Below are 19,167 nucleotides of genomic sequence, written 5' to 3'. Positions count from 1 at the left end.
CAAAGTATTGAATTACATCCTTCTCATAATAGCTCAATTTGAATTTACGTGGAGCTTTAAACATGTTAAAAAAAAAGGCTCAATAAAAGCATGTCATACAAAATAAAACACCCAGATCTTCAGATTAGGATGGTTGACCAAAGACGTAGTTATTAAGGAGGTAGAAAGCTCGTGAAGTCAAGAAAGCTCGAGGAAGTCCAAAACCTAGAAAGTTCGGATTTGAATGCAGGCTCACCTATACTGAAACAATACAAACAGGGGAAATGCAAAAACTCAGATTTGAAGGTGTATGGAGTTGAAGACAGGAGGGTAAGAGGAAGTCAAAGAGAGGAGGGAATGTGAAGGCTGGTGAAGGTTACAGAGTTGTGGGGGGGGGGGGGGGTTGAAGATTACACACGCTGAGTGAGTTGTGAAGGTTACATAGGACCAGGGTAGAGCTGAAGCATACTGATGTGGGAAAAGGGGGTAAGGTTGCATGGATAGGGAGAGGGGTGAAAGTACAGAGGTCAGGAGGGGGATAAAGGTTAAAGAGGCACTGCAATACAATGGTTCTGCTAACCATGGAATCCCACCTCCAACAGTCACCACTCAAGGTTCAAGATTACTTATTGTCATTCTTCAATACACAAGTGTAAAGGAGAACAAAATTATTTCGTTTATAAAGAAACAATAAGCATGAAGAGCACAATAAAAAGCAAAAAGATATAAAAGCCATCGGATAACACACAAGTTATATACATTGATTGGATTCCAGGTGATGTGTATATATATAATGGTGGTGGAGGGGTTGGTGGGGTGGGTTGATGGGTGGAGGTGTTGATCAGCCTGTCAGCTTGGGGGAAGTAGCTGGTTTTGAGTCTAGTGGTCCTGACATAGACGCTGCGTAGCCTCGTCCCTGATGGGAGTGGGTCAAACGGTCCTAAAGCAGGGTCCTTCCTGATCCTGCTAGCCCTTTTCCAGCACCTTTCCCTGCATGTGTCTCCATGAATATCTGGTGTTAAGGAGGATCATTTGAGTTGGGCCATTAATCGTGGAGTTCACCTTGCTCCACCATGTTGGTGAAAAGTCAAGATGCATTCTCCTAAGGTGTAGCTCCAATGCATCCCTGGTCCTCTCACCTGCATTACTGCAGGTCATGCATGTCACAGTCAAGGCCCTGAGGTGCTGTCTAAACCTCCTTGCCTCAACACACGCACTTCCTCTTTAACCAAGCTGTGGATCTGCTCCGTGTCGGTTTAATGTGCCTCTGTGTCAATCTCCGTCTTATAAACACTACTGCTGTTGATTCTATTCCTGTCTCTTTGGTCTAATGCTGCTGACAAGAATGGGCACCGGATCAAACAGTCCAGTTTTACTTGCAATTTCCCTGGTAAAACCGTCCCTGAACTGTGGAGGATTAATCTCCCTGGTCTTGGGTCCTGTGATCAATACCCTGGAATGAAGTATGATCAGGGATCATTACAAAGCTGGATGTCGTCCACAGTAACATGGACTAGACACCTGGGAGAGATAGAGGTCTGCTCACCAATCCCTCTCTCTCTCCATCTATCACTTGATATGGTAAAGAACACATACAACAGAGCCCCTGGGTGCAAATACAGTGTTTGAGAAAATAATAGCTGGTTGTAGAAATGAATGTAGTTTCTCTCATTGGGTTTGTGTCGAGATAATAAATGAGAGAAGAGGAGAGACACAGAATGAGAGAGAGAGGACTGTGATAAACATTATCTTTGACCCAAGGGTGAGATTTTGTACCCCAGAGAATGGAGCATATAGCAGCTGTTTCTCAAACATTTTCTATTCGTGTTTGTGATCCAGTAAGGACAAAAGGAATCTGGTGTATTAATTAAGATACTGTGTGTGTTACTGTACTGATAGTGCCGACACCAGCCACCCTCAGGGCTCGAGAGAGGAATGTTTCACTCATTGGGATACTCAGACGAACTACAAGCAAGATCCCAGATTCAAGCTGTGGTACCGAGCCGGTTTGTGCATTTCTGCTTGGATGGTTATTGGGTTCAGCAGTTTGTCTGAATAACATACAAATCAAGGAGAAAATCAATTGGGATTTTAGCTGCTGTACACTGCACTACAACTCTTGAAAGATCATATAGGACTCTGCGTGTTGGACAAAATAGTTTTGGTACTGGCTTTAAGGCCCACTGCCCTTCTGTGCTGTAGAAGTTCATGCATAACCAATGGATTTTTAGTATGGAGACTGAGCCCCAGTGAAAATAAAGCTTCAGGGGAGGGGTCTGAACCCAGTGAGGGTCAGCACCTTCAGGGGAGGGGTCTGAACCCAGTGAGAGTCAGCACCTTCAGGGGAGGGGTCTGAACCCAGTGAGGGTCAGCACCTTCAGGGGAGGGGACTGAACCCAGTGAGAGTCAGCACCTTCGGGGAGGGGTCTGATACCAGTGAGGGTCAGCACCTTCAGGGGAGGGGTCTGATCCCCAGTGAGGGTCAGCACCTTCAGGGGAGGGGTCTGAACCCAGTGAGGGTCAGCACCTTCGGGGAGGGGTCTGAACCCCAGGGAGAGTCAGCACCTTCAGGGGAGGGGTCTGAACCCCATTGAGGATCAGCACCTTCACGGGAGGGGTCTGAACCCCAGTGAGGGTCAGCACCTTCAGGTGAGGGGTCTGAACCCCAGTGAGGATCAGCACCTTCAGGGGAGGGGACTGAACCCAGTGAGAGTCAGCACCTTCAGGGGAGGGGACTGAACCCCAGTGAGGGTCAGCACCTTCAGGGGTGGGGTCTGAACCCCAGTGAGAGTCAGCACCTTCAGGGGAGGGGTCTGATCCCCAGTGACGGTCAGCACCTTCAGGGGAGGGGACTGAACCCAGTGAGAGTCAGCACCTTCAGGGGAGGGGACTGAACCCAGTGAGTCAGCACCTTCAGGGGAGGGGTCTGAACCCAGTGAGTCTGCACCTTCAGGGGAGGGGTCTGAACCCAGTGAGTCAGCACCTTCAGGGGAGGGGACTAAACCCAGTGAGTGTCAGCACCTTCAGGGGAGGGGACTGAACCCCAGTGAGAGTCAGCACCAGGGGAGGGGTCTGAACCCCAGTGAGAGTCAGCACCTTCAGGGGAGGGGACTGAACCCAGTGAGTGTCAGCACCTTCAGGGGAGGGGACTGAACCCCAGTGAGAGTCAGCACCTTCAGGGGAGGGGTCTGATCCCCAGTGAGGGTCAGCACCTTCAGGGGAGGGGTCTGATCCCCAGTGAGAGTCAGCACCTTCGGGGAGGAGACTGAACCCCAGTGAGAATCAGCACTTTTGGGATAGAAGCAAATATGTAACCAATTTTACTCTCCATTTCGGAAAATAGAGCTGAATAAGTCGCAAAATTGGCTCCCATTTTGCTCTCACCCTTTTTGTACTGACATCTGTGGTGATTTTTTTTCTCTCCCCAAGTACACTGTCTGAATCTGAAATTGTCAGCATATTTTGAGGTTTACTGAGATAACAACTACGGTAACAGCTGCTCTCTGTTATAAACTATGACCGATTAATGGGAGGTTAATATTTCACATTAAGATTTCATTTCAAAAAATCTTTGACACAAATTTATTTTGAAAACTGTCAGACCCTGAATTCAGACTCACTAACAAGTATATAAAAAACACTTTCAATACACAGCTTGCTAGACATTTGATCAGGGAATGAAACCGCTGAGTTTAACAGTGAGGCACAGGTTTGTTATGAATCTATGACACAGTTTGAAGAGAGAAAAAAACAGTGCAGGTTCTGAGTGGCAAGCGGTTTTCGGAGAGAATGGTGGGTACGAGACAAAGTGAGAAATGTCAAAGCAAATTGCTGTTGACAGAGTTAATAACCGCACCTTACAGACATAATTACATGTAAATAAATAGTGAAATGGGCTCAGCTGGAGTCTGAGTGAAGACGAGCAGCCACTTGGAGCAGTCACCAGCTGAGAATTCTGAGTGGGCACAGGTTTAACTCAGTGAATGCCATCGCTGAGTGGGGATGGGTTTAACTCTGCGACTGCCAACTCCGTGTGTGTATGCTGGTTTCACCTCACGAATATCTGCTCTGTGCGGGCAAGGATTTAACTCAGTGGCTGCTGTATCTCTGACTGGGCACCATTTTAGCCTCGAGAAGGCTGCCAAGATGAGGCACCAATTTAACCCTTAAAGTGCTGACTCCGGTGGTAATAAACCGAACACACTGAGCACCAACTTTCTGAATGCTGGCTCTTGTAGGAATAAGTTTGACACAGTGGATTCAACCCCTCTGAAGATGGTCAGTATTGACTGTGACGGGCCACAGTTTTAACCCAGGCAATGCTGATTCAGAGAAGACAGAGGTTTAACCCTAAGAGCACCAACTTTGAGAAGGTAAGTTTTACAGAGTGCAAAAGAGAATCTGTTCACTCAAAAAGTGTCAGCTCTGAGAGACCAAACTGAGTGCCTATTCAAGAGGGGCATTAGTTTAAGGACACTGAATCTTGATGGGCAGCTTTCTAACCCTGAGCCAATGATGTGTGTGCACGCACAGATATTTAGACATACGCAGATTCAAACGCTCCTGGCCAGTCAAATTCACATCATCAAAATATAAACCCACTTACATAGGAAAATATGCATATTCATTCAGAGTATTTAAACATATTAATTACACAAGTACATAAAAAAAACCTCGTACTGAACGTATGCAGACTTACTTACTCTGCTAACTTATGAGCCAGGATTTCACACCTTCCCATTCACAAGTTTGTCTACACATTCAGTCACAATCCCGCATTTACACCGAGTGTGCCTACAATTCTGTATAATGAGCTACTTTTATAACGTGTGACGGGAACTACAAGTCTTATACACAATTTGGTTTATTCATTCTGCGGATCCCTCACTAGACAATGCCTGAAAGAGACTCGATATGTTCTTTTATCTAAAGGGGCTTCATAGGCACTTAAGGTGAAAAGATGCACTTGACCACATGGGGAGAGTGCAGGAGTGAAAGGCACCCGGTTTGGGAGGGGGCGGGTGGCAAGGAGGATCTCCTGGTAGACCTGCTCCTGGGCCTGGCCAAGCTGGCCATTCAGAGGTCTAGCTGGCAGAAAGTGAAGGGCCAAATGCCTGCCCCTTTTCCAAAGATACGTTCATGCCCGACAGTCCTTGGAGAGGGAGCATGCGGATGCAATAAACACACTGGGGGAGTTCCGGGAGCGGTAGGCCCCCAGGGTATAGATTGTCTAATGGACGATAGAAACCATATTTTAATCTGAGTGTACTCACTGTCTTGTAAATACTGAATGTCTGTACCTTGTGTATTTGTGATGTAAATAAACTTTCATAGTTTTGTAAGAAAGAGTGGGGGAACAGGTTTACAAAGAGCTAGCACAGGCTTGATGGGCCAAAGAACACCCATCTGCTGAGCATTTTACCATAATCCATACTTTTGGAATCAGAAGATCTGGCAGACACAGCGACGTCCATCTGTGCTCCTCGTGATCTTATATGAGAAATAATCTTACAGCCCCTCTGAACAGAATGGACAAGAATGGTGAGTTTTACTCTCAGGCTCTCGGAATCATCTGCAGACGCAGGGTGAGAAAAGGAAGGAGCCAGGGAGAGCAGGGATTAATTACAGGGCCTGGCCCTGTCAGTCTGGTATTTGTAACTAACGCAAAGCACATGCGGCCAATTGACCTTTCCGTCTTGAGTAGGCTCTTGATATCTGTCTGTTTGTCACCACATCTAATGCTTCTTGTTCAACAGGCGGTGGATCAGGGGTGAGGGTGGAGTCAGAGGGCTTGAAGAGATACACAGTGGCCCTGAGAGTGCCTGGTAGCACGAGCTCATCGGAGAACAGAAGAGGGGTGAGGAGAGGGAGATCAGATCGGAGGGAAGGAGGATTAAGAAGAATGGAGCAAGGGGAGGGAGTGAGGGAGATGATAGAAATGAATGAATAAGGAAGAGAAGGGGGAGGGAGAGATGGAAAACTCCACCTTGGATGGCCCCAAGCCTGGCTATAAAAGGAGAAGGGTTGGGCAAGGGGCTAATAACCCCTTCCTGTAAAAGCCAGAGCTGCAGAAACACCGACATCAGTTCCAAAGACCCTATCACTGGGAGAGGAAGGCCTTCGTCCAGACAACTGGAAAGATTGGCCCAGGACAGGGCTGCTGTTGGTGGGTGATGGGCCGAGAGAGACAGAAGAGAAGATAAAGGGGAAGGGAGGCTGAAGTAGAGGGAAAGAGAGGGGTGGGGAGGAATGGAGGGGGAGCGGGAAGGAAAGAGGGTGAGAGAGGGAATCAAGCAGACTTCGAGAGAGATGAACAGGGGAATCTCCGCAGACAGCTGTTTTCCTATTGTGACATGTACTTTGACAAAACCTTTCAGTGTGTTAATTAAATGTTCAATGCAGGGAATGCTTGTACCAATGCAGCAGAGCTTGAAGGGGACAACTGTAATCAGAATTTGAACCTCCTAAGAAGAAGGAGAGGCAAAGATTTACAAAGGAAAAGCAAGAGGAAGGGGCAAGAATTTATGAACGATTGTATTCCATCTGACAGTGACCCTTCATTACAGGTGCTTCAGAACATTTTAAAATACTTGACTTGAAGTACTTAGCGTATTCTGAAGCACCTATTCCGCTCTCTGTTCCAGACGTGGATTTCACTGTAATTCCACAGATTGGCCAGCTGCTGGTGTGATGGGTTGTGTACAATGCTGGGGTTCTGTTCTTATCTCCAACAGACACTTGCCAGGAATAACTGAAAACCTCTCACTCAGACTGGAAGTGGTTGTGAAGTGTGCCTGGGGCGGTGGATCAAAGGAGAGCGAACGTCTCTCTCATTCCCTCGCTCCAAACTCACCGGGTTGATAGCGGCTCAAGCAACATCAAATGCAGCCTGTCTCCCTCCAACTAAATCATCCAACAATTCTAATTATAAAGATTCACAAATTTCTCTCTTCCTACTTATCTAATGAAATAAATGAAAACGTGGCCACTTTACTCCCGATAGTGAATCGCTCGCACATTCAGGTACATTAATGTCACTTCCTGTTAATTGCTGGTGTTGGTAACTGGTCGGTAGAAAACAAAGCAAAACACACAGACCCCTGGAATCATGGTTTCTGCAGACTTTGGTCTACAGGATCCAGGGCGTGTAGACCTCATGGTGACTTTCACAGAGCCACCCAACCTCCCAAAGGCCTTGACTGCCTCCGTGAAGTCCCCGTGAGTTACAGGTGCAATCAAAAACTTCATCCCACCGCAAAGTTTCAAACAGCACACGGACCGTGAATTATACAAGAAATGAAGGGAGAAGATGCCTGTGCAAAAGTAAGACTTTAGTGCAAAATGAAAGACTATCAGTGACAAGTCCATGGTATTGCAAGAGTTGGTCTGTAGTGTTCTGTTTCTGAGGTAGCGCCTGGGTTGTGCAGACAAGCTTGAGAGCCCGATGAACCTGTTCCCGATGGCCTCTGAACTCAAATCTCACTGTTCTTGCTGGATGTGACTGGGAAGAGTTTCAGAAAGAACTGCCAAAGTATCCTCCAGCCCTTTTAATGTGGTAACTGGTGCCTCAGAGTGAGAGTGTGCCCTTACTGGGGTGGATAAATCAGTGACGGCCTTTGTCACTAAATGTAAAGCTGACCGCACACCATTATCGCTCCAGCGGTGCAGAGAAAAGGGAGGGAGAGGTGAGTTATTTCTGTTGGTCCCAAAGAGGTAGACCTGGCCTACGGAAACAATTGTGCTTTTTCCTGGCCTGAACTCCAGAAGCCCCTCTGATAAATATCTCACCCAACCTCGAACTCTGGGCTCTTCTCTTCCGGCCCTCAACAAGCATGACTCGCCATCCATAAACCACGAGATCTTCCATGCAAACCAATCGCACCCACTCCAAGAGCCCCCCCCCCCCAGACTGTCACATCCTCAGACCCCACGCCACCCTGAAATGAAACTGTTTAGAGGACACAGAGAATGGAAGTAGATGGCCCCACAGTCAGACAACAGGATCTTGAATGAACTTTCCACTATTGGTGTCCCACTGTGTAATTGCATGTGGTCCTGTGTACTGAGTCCATTCATTAACATGGTATGACTCCGACTGAGGTGGGTAGGTTCAAATGTCCAAACCCCAGCAGATGCTCCAACAGATTAAAATCACCGATCAATATAAAACTCTGAATTCCTTAAAGGACAAATATTACCAAATTTGGTAGAGACAATTTCACGCACACTTTCATTTCAGTGGGGGGGGGGGGGGATGCGGTGTGTGTGTGGTAATCTACACACTGTGGCCACTTTACTAGGTACACTGGTACACCTGCTTATTAGTGCAAACATCTGATCAGGCAATCACGCGGAAGCAACTCAATGCATAATAGCATGCAAACACCGTCACCAGGTTTAGACCAATCACAGAGTGGGGAAGAGGTGTGATCTCAGTGACTTTGACTGTGGGATGATTGTTGGTGCCAGACAGCAGGGTCTGATTATCTCAGAAGCTGCTGATCTCTGGGATTTTCGGCCTTTAGAGTTTACAGAGAATTGTATAAAAAGCCCGAAAACGTCTGGAGAGAGGAAGTTCGAAGGGTGAAAACACCTTTTTAATGAGAAAGCTTAGAATTAGAATGGCAGACTGGTTCAAGCCAACAGTAACTCAAATAACCACGTGTTACAGCAGTAGTGTGCAGAAGAGCATCTCTGAATGCACAACACCTCGAACCTTGGCATGAATAAGATACAGATCACACTGGGTTCCACTCCTGTACCTAATAAAGTGGCCACTGGGTGCATTTCCATCTGCTTCTCCCTCTCCCTCTGTTGCAAAACCTTCTTCTCTCCAATCCCCTGTTTTGGACCTCATTCAAATAAGTCATGCAAAAGCATTGATTTAACATTGCACAGTTTAAGAAAAATTTTGCGCTTATCAAGTTTACAAGATGACTGTGTGGCAGCCCACTCAAGGATCTCAGAGAAACAGTAGCGTAGATGGAGTGAGAAAATATTACTGGGATTACTGATTTCCCAAAAAAAAAATGGGATTCATTCCAAAAGACGGTGGAAGCTGAAGAAAGGAACTTTCAACCAGTGCAAGAGTGAGAAATCTGTGAAAAGTATTTAAGTATTTAACAGCCCCCCGAGGATGGAGAGAAGCTTAGCTTTCCATAGTCCTGCCATAAGATCATGATGATATCTCATGCCATGTGGTAGCAGTGTGGCCCGGCCAAGTTAGAGTGCAGACATTGTTCGGACCGTACCAGGTGCTACTAACATCCGCTTCTCAGACAAGCTTTCGGCTCCACAGGGAATGTGAAAATGAAGAACTTTCTGGTAAATATGTCATACCCGCAGCCCCGCCTACCAGCAGAGAGTCAGGTCATGAGAAATTGGAAGCCTTCCAGAACTAGGCTTAATGCTTCCACTTTGGCTCTCACCAGATCGAAATGGAGACTGACTCACTCCGTCCCTGGCTCATTTTCATAAGCCTTTTGAAGGTGCTGACCCTCACAGGGTTCAGAACCCTCCCCTGAAGGTGCTGACCCTCCCGGGGGTTCAGTCCCCTCCCCTGAAGGTGCTGACCCTCACTGGGTTCAGTCCCCTACCCTGAAGGTGCTGACCCTCACTGGGGTTCAGTCCCCTCCCCTGAAGGTGCTGACTCTCACTGGGTTCAGTCCCCTCCCCTGAAGGTGCTGACTCTCACTGGGGATCAGACCCCTCACCTGAAGGTGCTGACCCTCACTGGGGATCAGACCCCTCCCCTGAAGGTGCTGATCCTCACTGGGGATCAGACCCCTCCCCTGAAGGTGCTGACCCTCACTGGGTTCAGACCCCTCACCTGAAGGTGCTGACCCTCACTGGGGATCAGACCCCTCCCCTGAAGGTGCTGATCCTCACTGGGTTCAGACCCCTCCCCTGAAGGTGCTGATCCTCACTGGGTTCAGACCCCTCCCCTGAAGGTGCTGATCCTCACTGGGGATCAGACCCCTCCCCTGAAGGTGCTGACTCTCACTGGGGATCAGACCCCTCACCTGAAGGTGCTGACACTCACTGGGTTCAGACCCCTCCCCTGAAGGTGCTGACTCTCACTGGGTTCAGACCCCTCCCCTGAAGGTGCTGACTCTCACTGGGTTCAGACCCCTCCCCTGAAGGTGCTGACTCTCACTGAGTTCAATCCCCTCCCCTGAAGGTGCTGACCCTCAGTGGGTTCAGACCCCTCCCCTGAAGGAGCTGACTCTCAGTGGGTTCAGACCCCTCGCCTGAAGGAGCTGACTCTCACTGGGTTCAGACCCCTCGCCTGAAGGTGCTGACCCTCACTGGGGTTCAGTCCCCTCCCCTGAAGGTGCTGACTCTCAGTGGGTTCAGACCCCTCCCCTGAAGGAGCTGACTCTCACTGGGTTCAGACCCCTCGCCTGAAGGTGCTGACCCTCACTGGGTTCAGACCCCTCCCCTGAAGGTGCTGACCCTCACTGGGGTTCTCTATATATGGGGTTTCGTTCTAACTTCTGTCTTCTTTTTCATCAATATGCTTCTTTAACCTCTATCTGACCCCACATCCAGGCAACCCACCAGTTCAACATTTAATCCCATCTTCAACTTCCCCTTCTCCTCCGTGAGCTATGTTCTCCGTCAGGTTTCCTTTCCTGACCTTCAGAAGCGTCAACCAGGTCTGAAATCTGTTCCACAAACTCTGCATGATTACACACACCACCCTACTGCTCTTTCTATCCTCCCCTCCATTCACCTCTCCTTTCTCTATGAATCCAATGGCAGCATGACCAAGGGGAGCATCATCTCCAGATTTGCCCTGCTAATCATTCTCCAGTCCAGACCCCAGGATTAAATCTGATGGATTCCTGTCACCCTGTTTTGTTTTTGAAGTGGGTTTATTTGAACATCTGAACGGCTGTACCATTAAGATGGCCTATTTGTGAGAAAGAATTGAAATATGGAACTAATGCCAGTGCCAGTGGGATGGAAGCTCCTGTTTCAGAGACGAGCCTTGTCCCAGGTGGGGAGGTGGGGAAGGGCAGACAGAGTGGTACCGAGTGGCGTTTTGAGCATGCGATTGTGTGAAGGCTGACCTGTGGAGAGAGTCCATTGCTGACCTGGCTCATGGAGTTGTTGGGTCCTGTCGGGTTCATGAAGCTGTCGGGGTAGCTGGAGAAGCCGTGCCGATTGGACGCCAGGCCGTAGGAGGCGCTCTCTGCTGCCGCTGCCAGACCGCTCTGGTGCATGGAAGAGGGCGGCAGGGGCTGAGGCCTGTGGACGGTGCTCCCTCCATCTGAGTCCAACCACATACCACAGCCAGTCAGTCACACAAACAAGCTCCATCATGTCCACAATGCATCTCTCCTCTCTTTCTCCAATCCTCTCTACTTTCCCCAATTTCTCTCTTCTCTCATCCTATCCTCCTCACGTCTCTCTTTCCTTCCTTCATTCTCCATTCCCATGCCCCCACCCCTCCACTGTGCTCTCCTCCTTTCCCCTCTTCCCCTTCCCTGCCTTGCCCACCTCCACCCCCTCTCTGTCCTCCCTCAAGGCCTTCCCACCACTCAATTTCATTCCGCAGACAGGAGCAGCTCTTCAGCTGGGTCACAGAGGTACTGTATCTGAACCCAAGACCAAGCTCACTCCGGCAGAGTGTCCGGGGACTGTGATCCCTGGAGGACCCCCGGTTAGTTCCTGTCCTCCCTCACCCAGCAGCTTGAAGACTCATCGTGCGCCCCTAGAGCAGAGGACAGAGCCTCGATCCCCCGACAGGCTGCCAAGAAGAAGATCTCCTTAACGTTAGACTTTAAGAGTTTGGCTGGATCCACCATTAAATAGAAGCAAAATTTTCCATCATTTTACTTTTCAATTGAACACAAGTCAGAGCACTTGTGTACCGGCCAGTGATTCCACTCCAACCACCAGCCTCAGATAATCCCATCACCCATTCAATGCCTGTTCTACCCCAAAGAGAGCTTTGCTAGGAGCTGAAAAGGCTCAAAGCCAATATCAACTATCCCAAGACCATACACTTGCCTGTTCAAGTGATCTTGTACGGGTTGTCAATGAACTACAAGCTCGTCCCTTGCATGCTGTTCTGCAGATATGAGAGTGCCCTTACCTTGGGAGAGGGTAGTTGATGGGTACGATGACTCGGGCAACTGGTATGGGGGCAGGGTTGGCATTCCAGTGGGCGCAAAGCCTCCTGGTAACAGGTGGTTGAAAGCTGCCAGCTGATTGGCTCCAGCCTGCTTACGCCACCGAGCACGGCGATTACTGAACCACACCTGAAAAATAGAAAAGAAGACTATTATTTCAATACAGTTTGAGGGTTAGATGGGGAGTAGAGAGGGATCAGATAAGGTGTAGTCACTCTTAAATGCTCTCGGGGGAAGAGACTTTGCACCCACCAGACTCAAAATGATCGCCAGCTCCTCGATTAACCCACCCCACCATACCCGTCCCCCCACTACCACTACTTTCTCATTTCCTGACAGAGTCATCTGATGTTCAGATACTCCTGTACCTAGTGTCACTCATGTACATACAACCAGTCCCTGTATATAAGCTAATCCTACATGCTTATGTTAATTGTGTTTTCCATTGTGTTCTTTATGCTTGTATTTTTTTTATGCTGAATCGGATCTAGTGTAACAATCATTTTGTTCTCCCTTGCCCCTGTGTACTAAACAATGACAATGAACAGTCTTGAACCTTTAAACTACACAAAGGAACTATCCATGTGTGGGTCCTTTCTTTGAATCCGTTGCTTTGAATACACACTAGACAGCAGCAGGTATCCTTTCAACGCTTCTGTTTCACCCAGGTGGAGCTTCCCACTCTGAATTTCCCTCTTAACTTCGCCACCTTTCACCTGTACACAAAATTCATCTCTGCGGCCACAACATTTGCTCGGTCCTTCAACTTGCTGTCCAGTTTAATCTTATTTGTACTTCTATAGTGCTGCATCAGTAAAACACCTCTGCAGCCACCCCCCACCCCCCACCCGCTACTTCCCTTCACTTTGAGCTGCTGTGAAGGTGCAGATCCTTGTTGGGGTTTAGTTCTGAGAGAACTGCTCAACCTACTGCCCATTCCCTTTCCACTTGCGGCCCGTGCATTCAGTAACGGTGGGCCATACACTGAAGGAAAAAATAATGATCAAGGCAATGGCAGCAGGTGCGATGTACCTACCTGGACTTAAACCCAGCGAGGTATCCAAAAAAAGCCAGCAATATCATGAATGATCCTGCCCACCCGGCTAATGGACTGCTTGTCCCACTCCCATCAGGGTAGAGACTACTTAGCATCCATGCCAGGACCACCAGTCTCAAAAACAGTTACTTCCTTCAAGCCGTCAGGCTGATCAACACCTCCACCCATTAACCCACCACCACTTCTTTACCGTTTTCTGTCAGAGTCACCTTATGTACAGGTAGGTACTCTTGTACTTAGTGTCACTTTAATGTACATGCAGTCTACGTATATTAGCTAATCGATGTATTTATATTTATTATGTTTTGCTGTATTCATCATGCTTATTCTGCTTTTTTATGCTGCAAAGTAACAATCATTTCATTCTCCTTTACACTTTTGTACTGATGAATGACAATAACAATCTTGAAAGTTTCCTGATTTGCGAACAATGCTGAACTGAGTTGGTGCATTGAGTGTGCTGGGGGTTTGAAATATTCCCTCAGGTGTAAACACTAAAAGCCAAGTATGGTTACTCAGCTTTTCTTCCTTTGTCTTTGGGGCACGTGTCCAGTGTGTAGATACCTCTCACTCTCTTTGTGTGTCTGCAAAGAGCCTTGGGAATGTAAGGCAAGAAGCTGAGAGGTGTGAGGTTCTGCATTTTTGAAAACGGTGCCTTATTATTAAATATTCAAATGGATTCATGCGTCCTAATTTGCTTCCTAATTGCTTGCAATGCCTGCATGCAAGTACTCTGTGTGTCTTTGCACACAAAATACAGTCTTGTGCAGGTACTGCAAGCAGTTAGGAAGCAAAGGGAAATATTGGACTCTATTACACGAATCCATTGGTCTGCTAGAGGCTGAAGATGATGACCTCTCCTGGGGTTAGAGGACCGTGCATGCTCGTAGGGTGGGAGGAACAGGGCTTGTGTTCAGTTTTATTGCGTCCTGTGTCGTTTTTCCGAGCTTTGTGGGCATGTTCTGTAGGCAGCAGAACATGTGCCAGAACTTGAGGGCTGCCCCCAGCACATCCTTAAGTGTGTTGGTTGTTAATGCAAATGTCACACTGCACCATATGTTTCAACGTACATTTGATAAATAATTCTAAATCTAAACGTCCTGGGCATCACTGTGACCTCACCCGGAGAGCCAAGTGCACTAAAGGAAGGTCATGCTTGCTTCTCGAGGCAGAACCTTAAAGGTTCATTATTGGGGCAGTGGTTGTTCTTCTGAGTAAAGGTTGGGACTCTGCTGTCTGCCGTTTAACTGAGTGAGATGTGAGATCCTGAGCGGTTTTGACAAATGTAACAGCTGAGAGGCTGTTTCCCACAGCTGGAGTCAACATTAGGTGATGGGAAATGCACTGGCCGCTTGGAACTGAGATAAATAGAGAATTCTTTACATGAGAACACAAACCTCAGAAATGGTGCCACGATTCCCATATCTGCCGTCTCCACTGTGTAACAAGAAGTACAGTCAGCTCTTTCAATGAGACCACAGCTGATCAGTGTCACCTCCCTGCACTAACACCATATCAGTTCATTTGCAAAAATCTGGCTTTGTCTTTAATATAGCCGCAATCCAGCCTCCGCAGCTCCCCTGGGTAGAGAATTCCAAGTGCTCGCCATCCTCCGAGTGGGAAGTTCACCTTCATCTCTGCCCTGAATAGCTAACTCCTCATTCTGAGACTGTAACCCCTTGTTCGAGGCACCCAACAGTGGAAAAACCATCCTCCCAGCCAACCCCTTGCATTATTTATACATTTTTACTGAGAATGCCTCCCATTCTTATAAACTGAGGGGAGTAAAGGTGTCGTTTGCATAATTCTTCCCCCCCCCCCAATTCACCTTCCCTTTTATCTAGCTTCACCGATCACCTGCCAGCTTGTACTCACTCCCCTCCCTCCACTTTCTTATTCTGGCTTCTCTCTCTCTCCCTCTCCAGTCCTGTTGAAGGGTCTTGGCCCGAAATGTCCACTGCTTATTCCCATTCACAGCTGCTGCCTGACCTGCTGAGTTCCTCCAGCATTCTGTGTCTGTTGCACAGGTGGTTTCTGCTTTACCTCAACCATAAGGGATTCTGCAGATGCTGGAAGACACGCAAAGTGCCGCAGGAACTCAGCGGGTCAGGCCGCATCTGTGGAGATGAATAAACAGTCGACGTTCGGGTGAGACCCTTCTTCAAGGCTGGAAAGGGAGGGGGAAGGTGCCAGAATAAAAAAGGTAGAAAGACCAGCAAGAAGGTGATAGGTGAAGTCAGGTGAGTGGGAAAGATAAAGGACTGGAGGGGAAGGAATCTGACAGCAGAGGAGAGAGGACCACAGGAGAAAGGGAAGGAGGAGGGGGACCAGGGGGAGGTGATAGGCAGGTGAAGAGAAGAGGTATGAGGCCAGAGTGGGAAATATAAGAATAAAGAAGGGGGAGGGGAGGGAAAAAAAGATTTACCAGAAGGAGAAAGCAATGTTCATGCCATCAGGTTGGAAGCGAGCGAGGCGGAATATGAGATGTTGCTCCTCCAACCTGAGGGTGGCCTCTTTGTGGCAAAGGAGGAGGCGTTAGACCAGCATGTCAGAACAGAAAAGGAGACAGGAATTAAAATGGTTGGCCACCAGGAAATTCTGCTTCTGGTGGAATGGACAGAGGTGACTGTTTTCCTCAATGCCCACTTAACTCATCGGCAAACTTAGATCTTTTACGTTTGAGCTGCTCACCCAAGTCGTTGACATAGATTGTGGACAGCTGAGGTCCCTGGCATCTCACCAGCCACAGCCTCAAAACGTGAACATGGCATATTTATTCCTCCACTCTCTTTTTTGGTCATTACTAATCTTAGAAATTAGAAATTAGAAAATTACAAGGACTTGAGGACCCGAGTTTTGGGGAAAGGTTGAACAAGTCAGGACTTTATTCCCTGGAGTGTAGGAGATTGAGGGAGATTTATAGAGGTATATGAAATTATGAGGGGTATAGTTAGGGTAAATGCAAGCAAGCTTTTTCCACCGAGGTTGGGAGAGACTAGAGGTAGAGGTCGTAGGTTAAGGGTGAAAGATGAAATATCTAAGGGGAACCTGAGGGGCAACTTCTTCGCTCAGAGAGTGGTTAGAGTGTGGAATGAGCTGCCAGCAGAAGTAATGGTTCTGGGTTCCAGTTCAACATTCAAGAGAAGTTTATATAAGTGCATTGATGGGAGGGATATGGAGGGCCACGGGCGGGGGGCAGGTCAATGGAACTAGGCAGAATAACAGCTCAGTATGAACTGGATGGGTCGAATGGCCTGATTCTGAGCTGCAGTGCCCTATGACTGTAACTCCATAACTTCTAACGACGACAGTCCCTAATAACAGGCACGATAATTTTATCCAATAATCTCTTGCATGACACATCATCCAAATTTTTCCGAAAGTCCATTCTTTCACTGATCAACCCCATTTGTTTTCATTGTTACACCTCAAAAACTGCAAACAGATTTGCTAAATGTGATTTCTCTTTCAATGATAGGGCTGACTCTGACCTATTGTTAATTCCCTGCATTGCCTCTCCTTCCCCTCTTAAATATTAAGTTTGTACGTATTACTTTCTGATCTGTGGAAGCCATTCTGGAATCCATCAACCTTTGGAAAATGACAACAGTAGCCTCCTCTTTCAAAGCTGTCGAGTGCACACCTTGTCCTTGGGACTTATTGTCCTTTAGGCTCATTACCCTCTCAGATATTAATTGTTTTCTGATGTTAATCTTCTTGAGTTGTTCACCTCCTCAGACAGGCTCACTTTTCCCTGGAATTTCTGAATCCGTTTTCAGAAAGCAATACACAAAATATGTGATTGATTTCTCTGCCATTACTTTATTTTCTCCAGTATAGTGTCTCTTGCCTTGCCCTGAAGGGGGACCCACAGTCACTTAAGTTAATCTTGCCCTTTTTAAATATCTGTCGAAGCTTTGACAGTCTGTTTTTACGTTTCTGGCTGGCCTCTTCTTGAATTCTACTTTCCCTTTCCTTATCAATGCCTCAGTCCTCCCTTGCTGAATTCTGAAATTCTCTGAATCCTCAGGCTTACTGCTTTTTTTTTTGGCAACATTATAAGCCTTTTCCTTTGATCTAACACTATCTTTAACTTCTCTTGATAGCCATGGCTGGACCACTTTTCCTGCTTTTTTTTTTGCTTTAAAAGGAAAATATATCACTTGCAATCTATGTATTAATTCTTTAAATGTTAGATATTCTTTGTTCACTCAGGGGCTTGTGGAATTTTGTGACTTTGTGGTGGATGCTTGGATGTTATAGGATGTTTAAGGCTTTAAGAATTTTAATGAATTGGTGATTTCCAAGGGTGGGAAGTAGTGGTAAAGGATCAGCCATAACATTACTGAGTGGTGGAATGGGAATCAGGAACCACAAGCTTTCTATTTCTCCACAAAATAATTAAAGATTAGCTTTAGTTGTCACATGTGCATAGAAACATCCAAACATAGTTTGCATCAAGGACAGATAGTCCGAGTATACGCTGGACCAGCCTGGAGGTGCTACCCCTGCTTCAGACTGCATAGTCGCATGCCCACAATGCACTAAATCTAACCCATGTGTCTTTGGAAAGTGGGAGGAAACTGGAGCACCTGGAGGAAACCTACACAGTCATGGAGAGTGTACAAATTTCTTACAGTCAGCAACGGGATTTGAACCCTGATTGGTGGTCACTGGTGCTGTAAAGTGTTAATGTTAACCGCTATGCCACTGTGTCACCTTACTCTTACTTTATACATCACAGCCAAATGGATCCCAGTCATTTCTGATTTAAAGATTTAAGTTAGGAATTGTGATCAGGAGAAGTAATCCTGGATGGTCCTCCCCCTCCCGTTGAATGGATACACTGGATCCTCTTTCCTGTAGTTCCCAGTGCTACCCCAGAACATTAAAAGAACAGGTTACTGGGAGGAGGCTTCAGACAGGGGACTGGTAAGTCAGTCACAGCCAAATACATACAGGGAACTGAGACCCAAGCACAATGCCAGTGAGTGATTCCACTCACACACATCTGCACACATACCTGCACACTTGAGTCATTCCCCTCCTTCGCACCATCGTCAGGTTGCAGGTTCAGGTTCAATCAGGTTATACTGAGAAGCTGAATTCAGTAGTTTGTGCTCTGGTGCCTAATTCAATAACCCTTGAAAGTTGCTGGATTGTCGTTAAGGGTACGGCAGCCTAATGGCTAAGTTACTGGACCAGCACCTAGGATTTGAGGCCACTGAACCATCGGGGGCATGAATGTGAATCTCTTCATAGCTGTTGGGAATTTAAGTGTGCAACATTAGATAAATATGGATTTAAATTTCTTAATTACAGAAGAGCACTAGATTTCCACAGAAACCCCTTTGACTCACCAATGGGCTTTAGGAAAGGAAATCTGTCATTCTTAACCACTCTGGAGTGTATGACACTCCAAATCAACCAATGTGATTGACCCTCACACTGGCCCTGTATCCCACTGGTGAAATATTCACCAGCCTCCTTTGGGAAGGGGAATTTTCTGCCCCTAAATGGTTTGACTGCACACATGAACCTCGTTCCACACACCAACCTTTCAACGTCCCTGGCGTAAGCGGAGATGGACAATGGTGCTGTTATGCCAGTGTCCGCAGGACACCAATATAGGGAGTAAAGCAGTGACCTTTGAGGTCAATGTCAGACTGATCTATGTGCAGTCTAGCTGAGCCTGTGAAAACATTGGCAAGTCAGGCCTCGGGACGGAATTGCCCTGTGTGGGTTAGCTACTTACCGAAGTATGAATCACAACATTCGGCTGCTATGGGAACTGAGTGGGAAATGGGCAAGACTGCCTCCAAATGAAAATTGACAGGAACAGTTGTGAGTGGGAGTGGGAGTTGTTTGCCTTCAGCCCCCAGCTACACAGAGATCTTTTGTTTTACAAAAACAAGCCGAATCACAACTCATTGGAAGCCCGGTTGGGATTACAGTCGGAATCGTCGCCTGGCTTCACAGCAAGGGCTGACG

General features: G+C 47.4%; 1 protein-coding gene across 6 annotated transcripts in view; it reads right to left on the bottom strand.

Annotated features, from left to right (window-relative positions):
* Positions 1-19,167, bottom strand: part of LOC132382169 (paired box protein Pax-7) — a 145,410-nt gene that overhangs the window by 29,876 nt on the left and 96,367 nt on the right. For 5 of the 6 annotated variants that reach the window (XM_059952101.1, XM_059952102.1, XM_059952103.1 and 2 more), the window contains 2 exons: positions 12,083-12,248; positions 11,055-11,254 (listed from right to left, as the gene is read on the bottom strand). In XM_059952101.1, coding sequence (XP_059808084.1) covers positions 11,055-11,254; positions 12,083-12,248 — 366 coding nt within the window. Of the gene's footprint in view, positions 1-1,355; positions 1,367-4,181; positions 4,198-11,054; positions 11,255-12,082; positions 12,249-19,167 lie in introns of all 6 variants that reach the window. The other variant, XM_059952105.1, reaches the window with a different exon arrangement.

Source organism: Hypanus sabinus, chromosome 27, assembly GCF_030144855.1.
Source record: "Hypanus sabinus isolate sHypSab1 chromosome 27, sHypSab1.hap1, whole genome shotgun sequence".
Taxonomy (NCBI): Eukaryota; Metazoa; Chordata; class Chondrichthyes; order Myliobatiformes; family Dasyatidae; genus Hypanus; species Hypanus sabinus.
The sequence above is the reverse complement of the archived record's forward strand: the minus strand, read 5'-3'. Positions and strand labels throughout refer to the sequence as shown.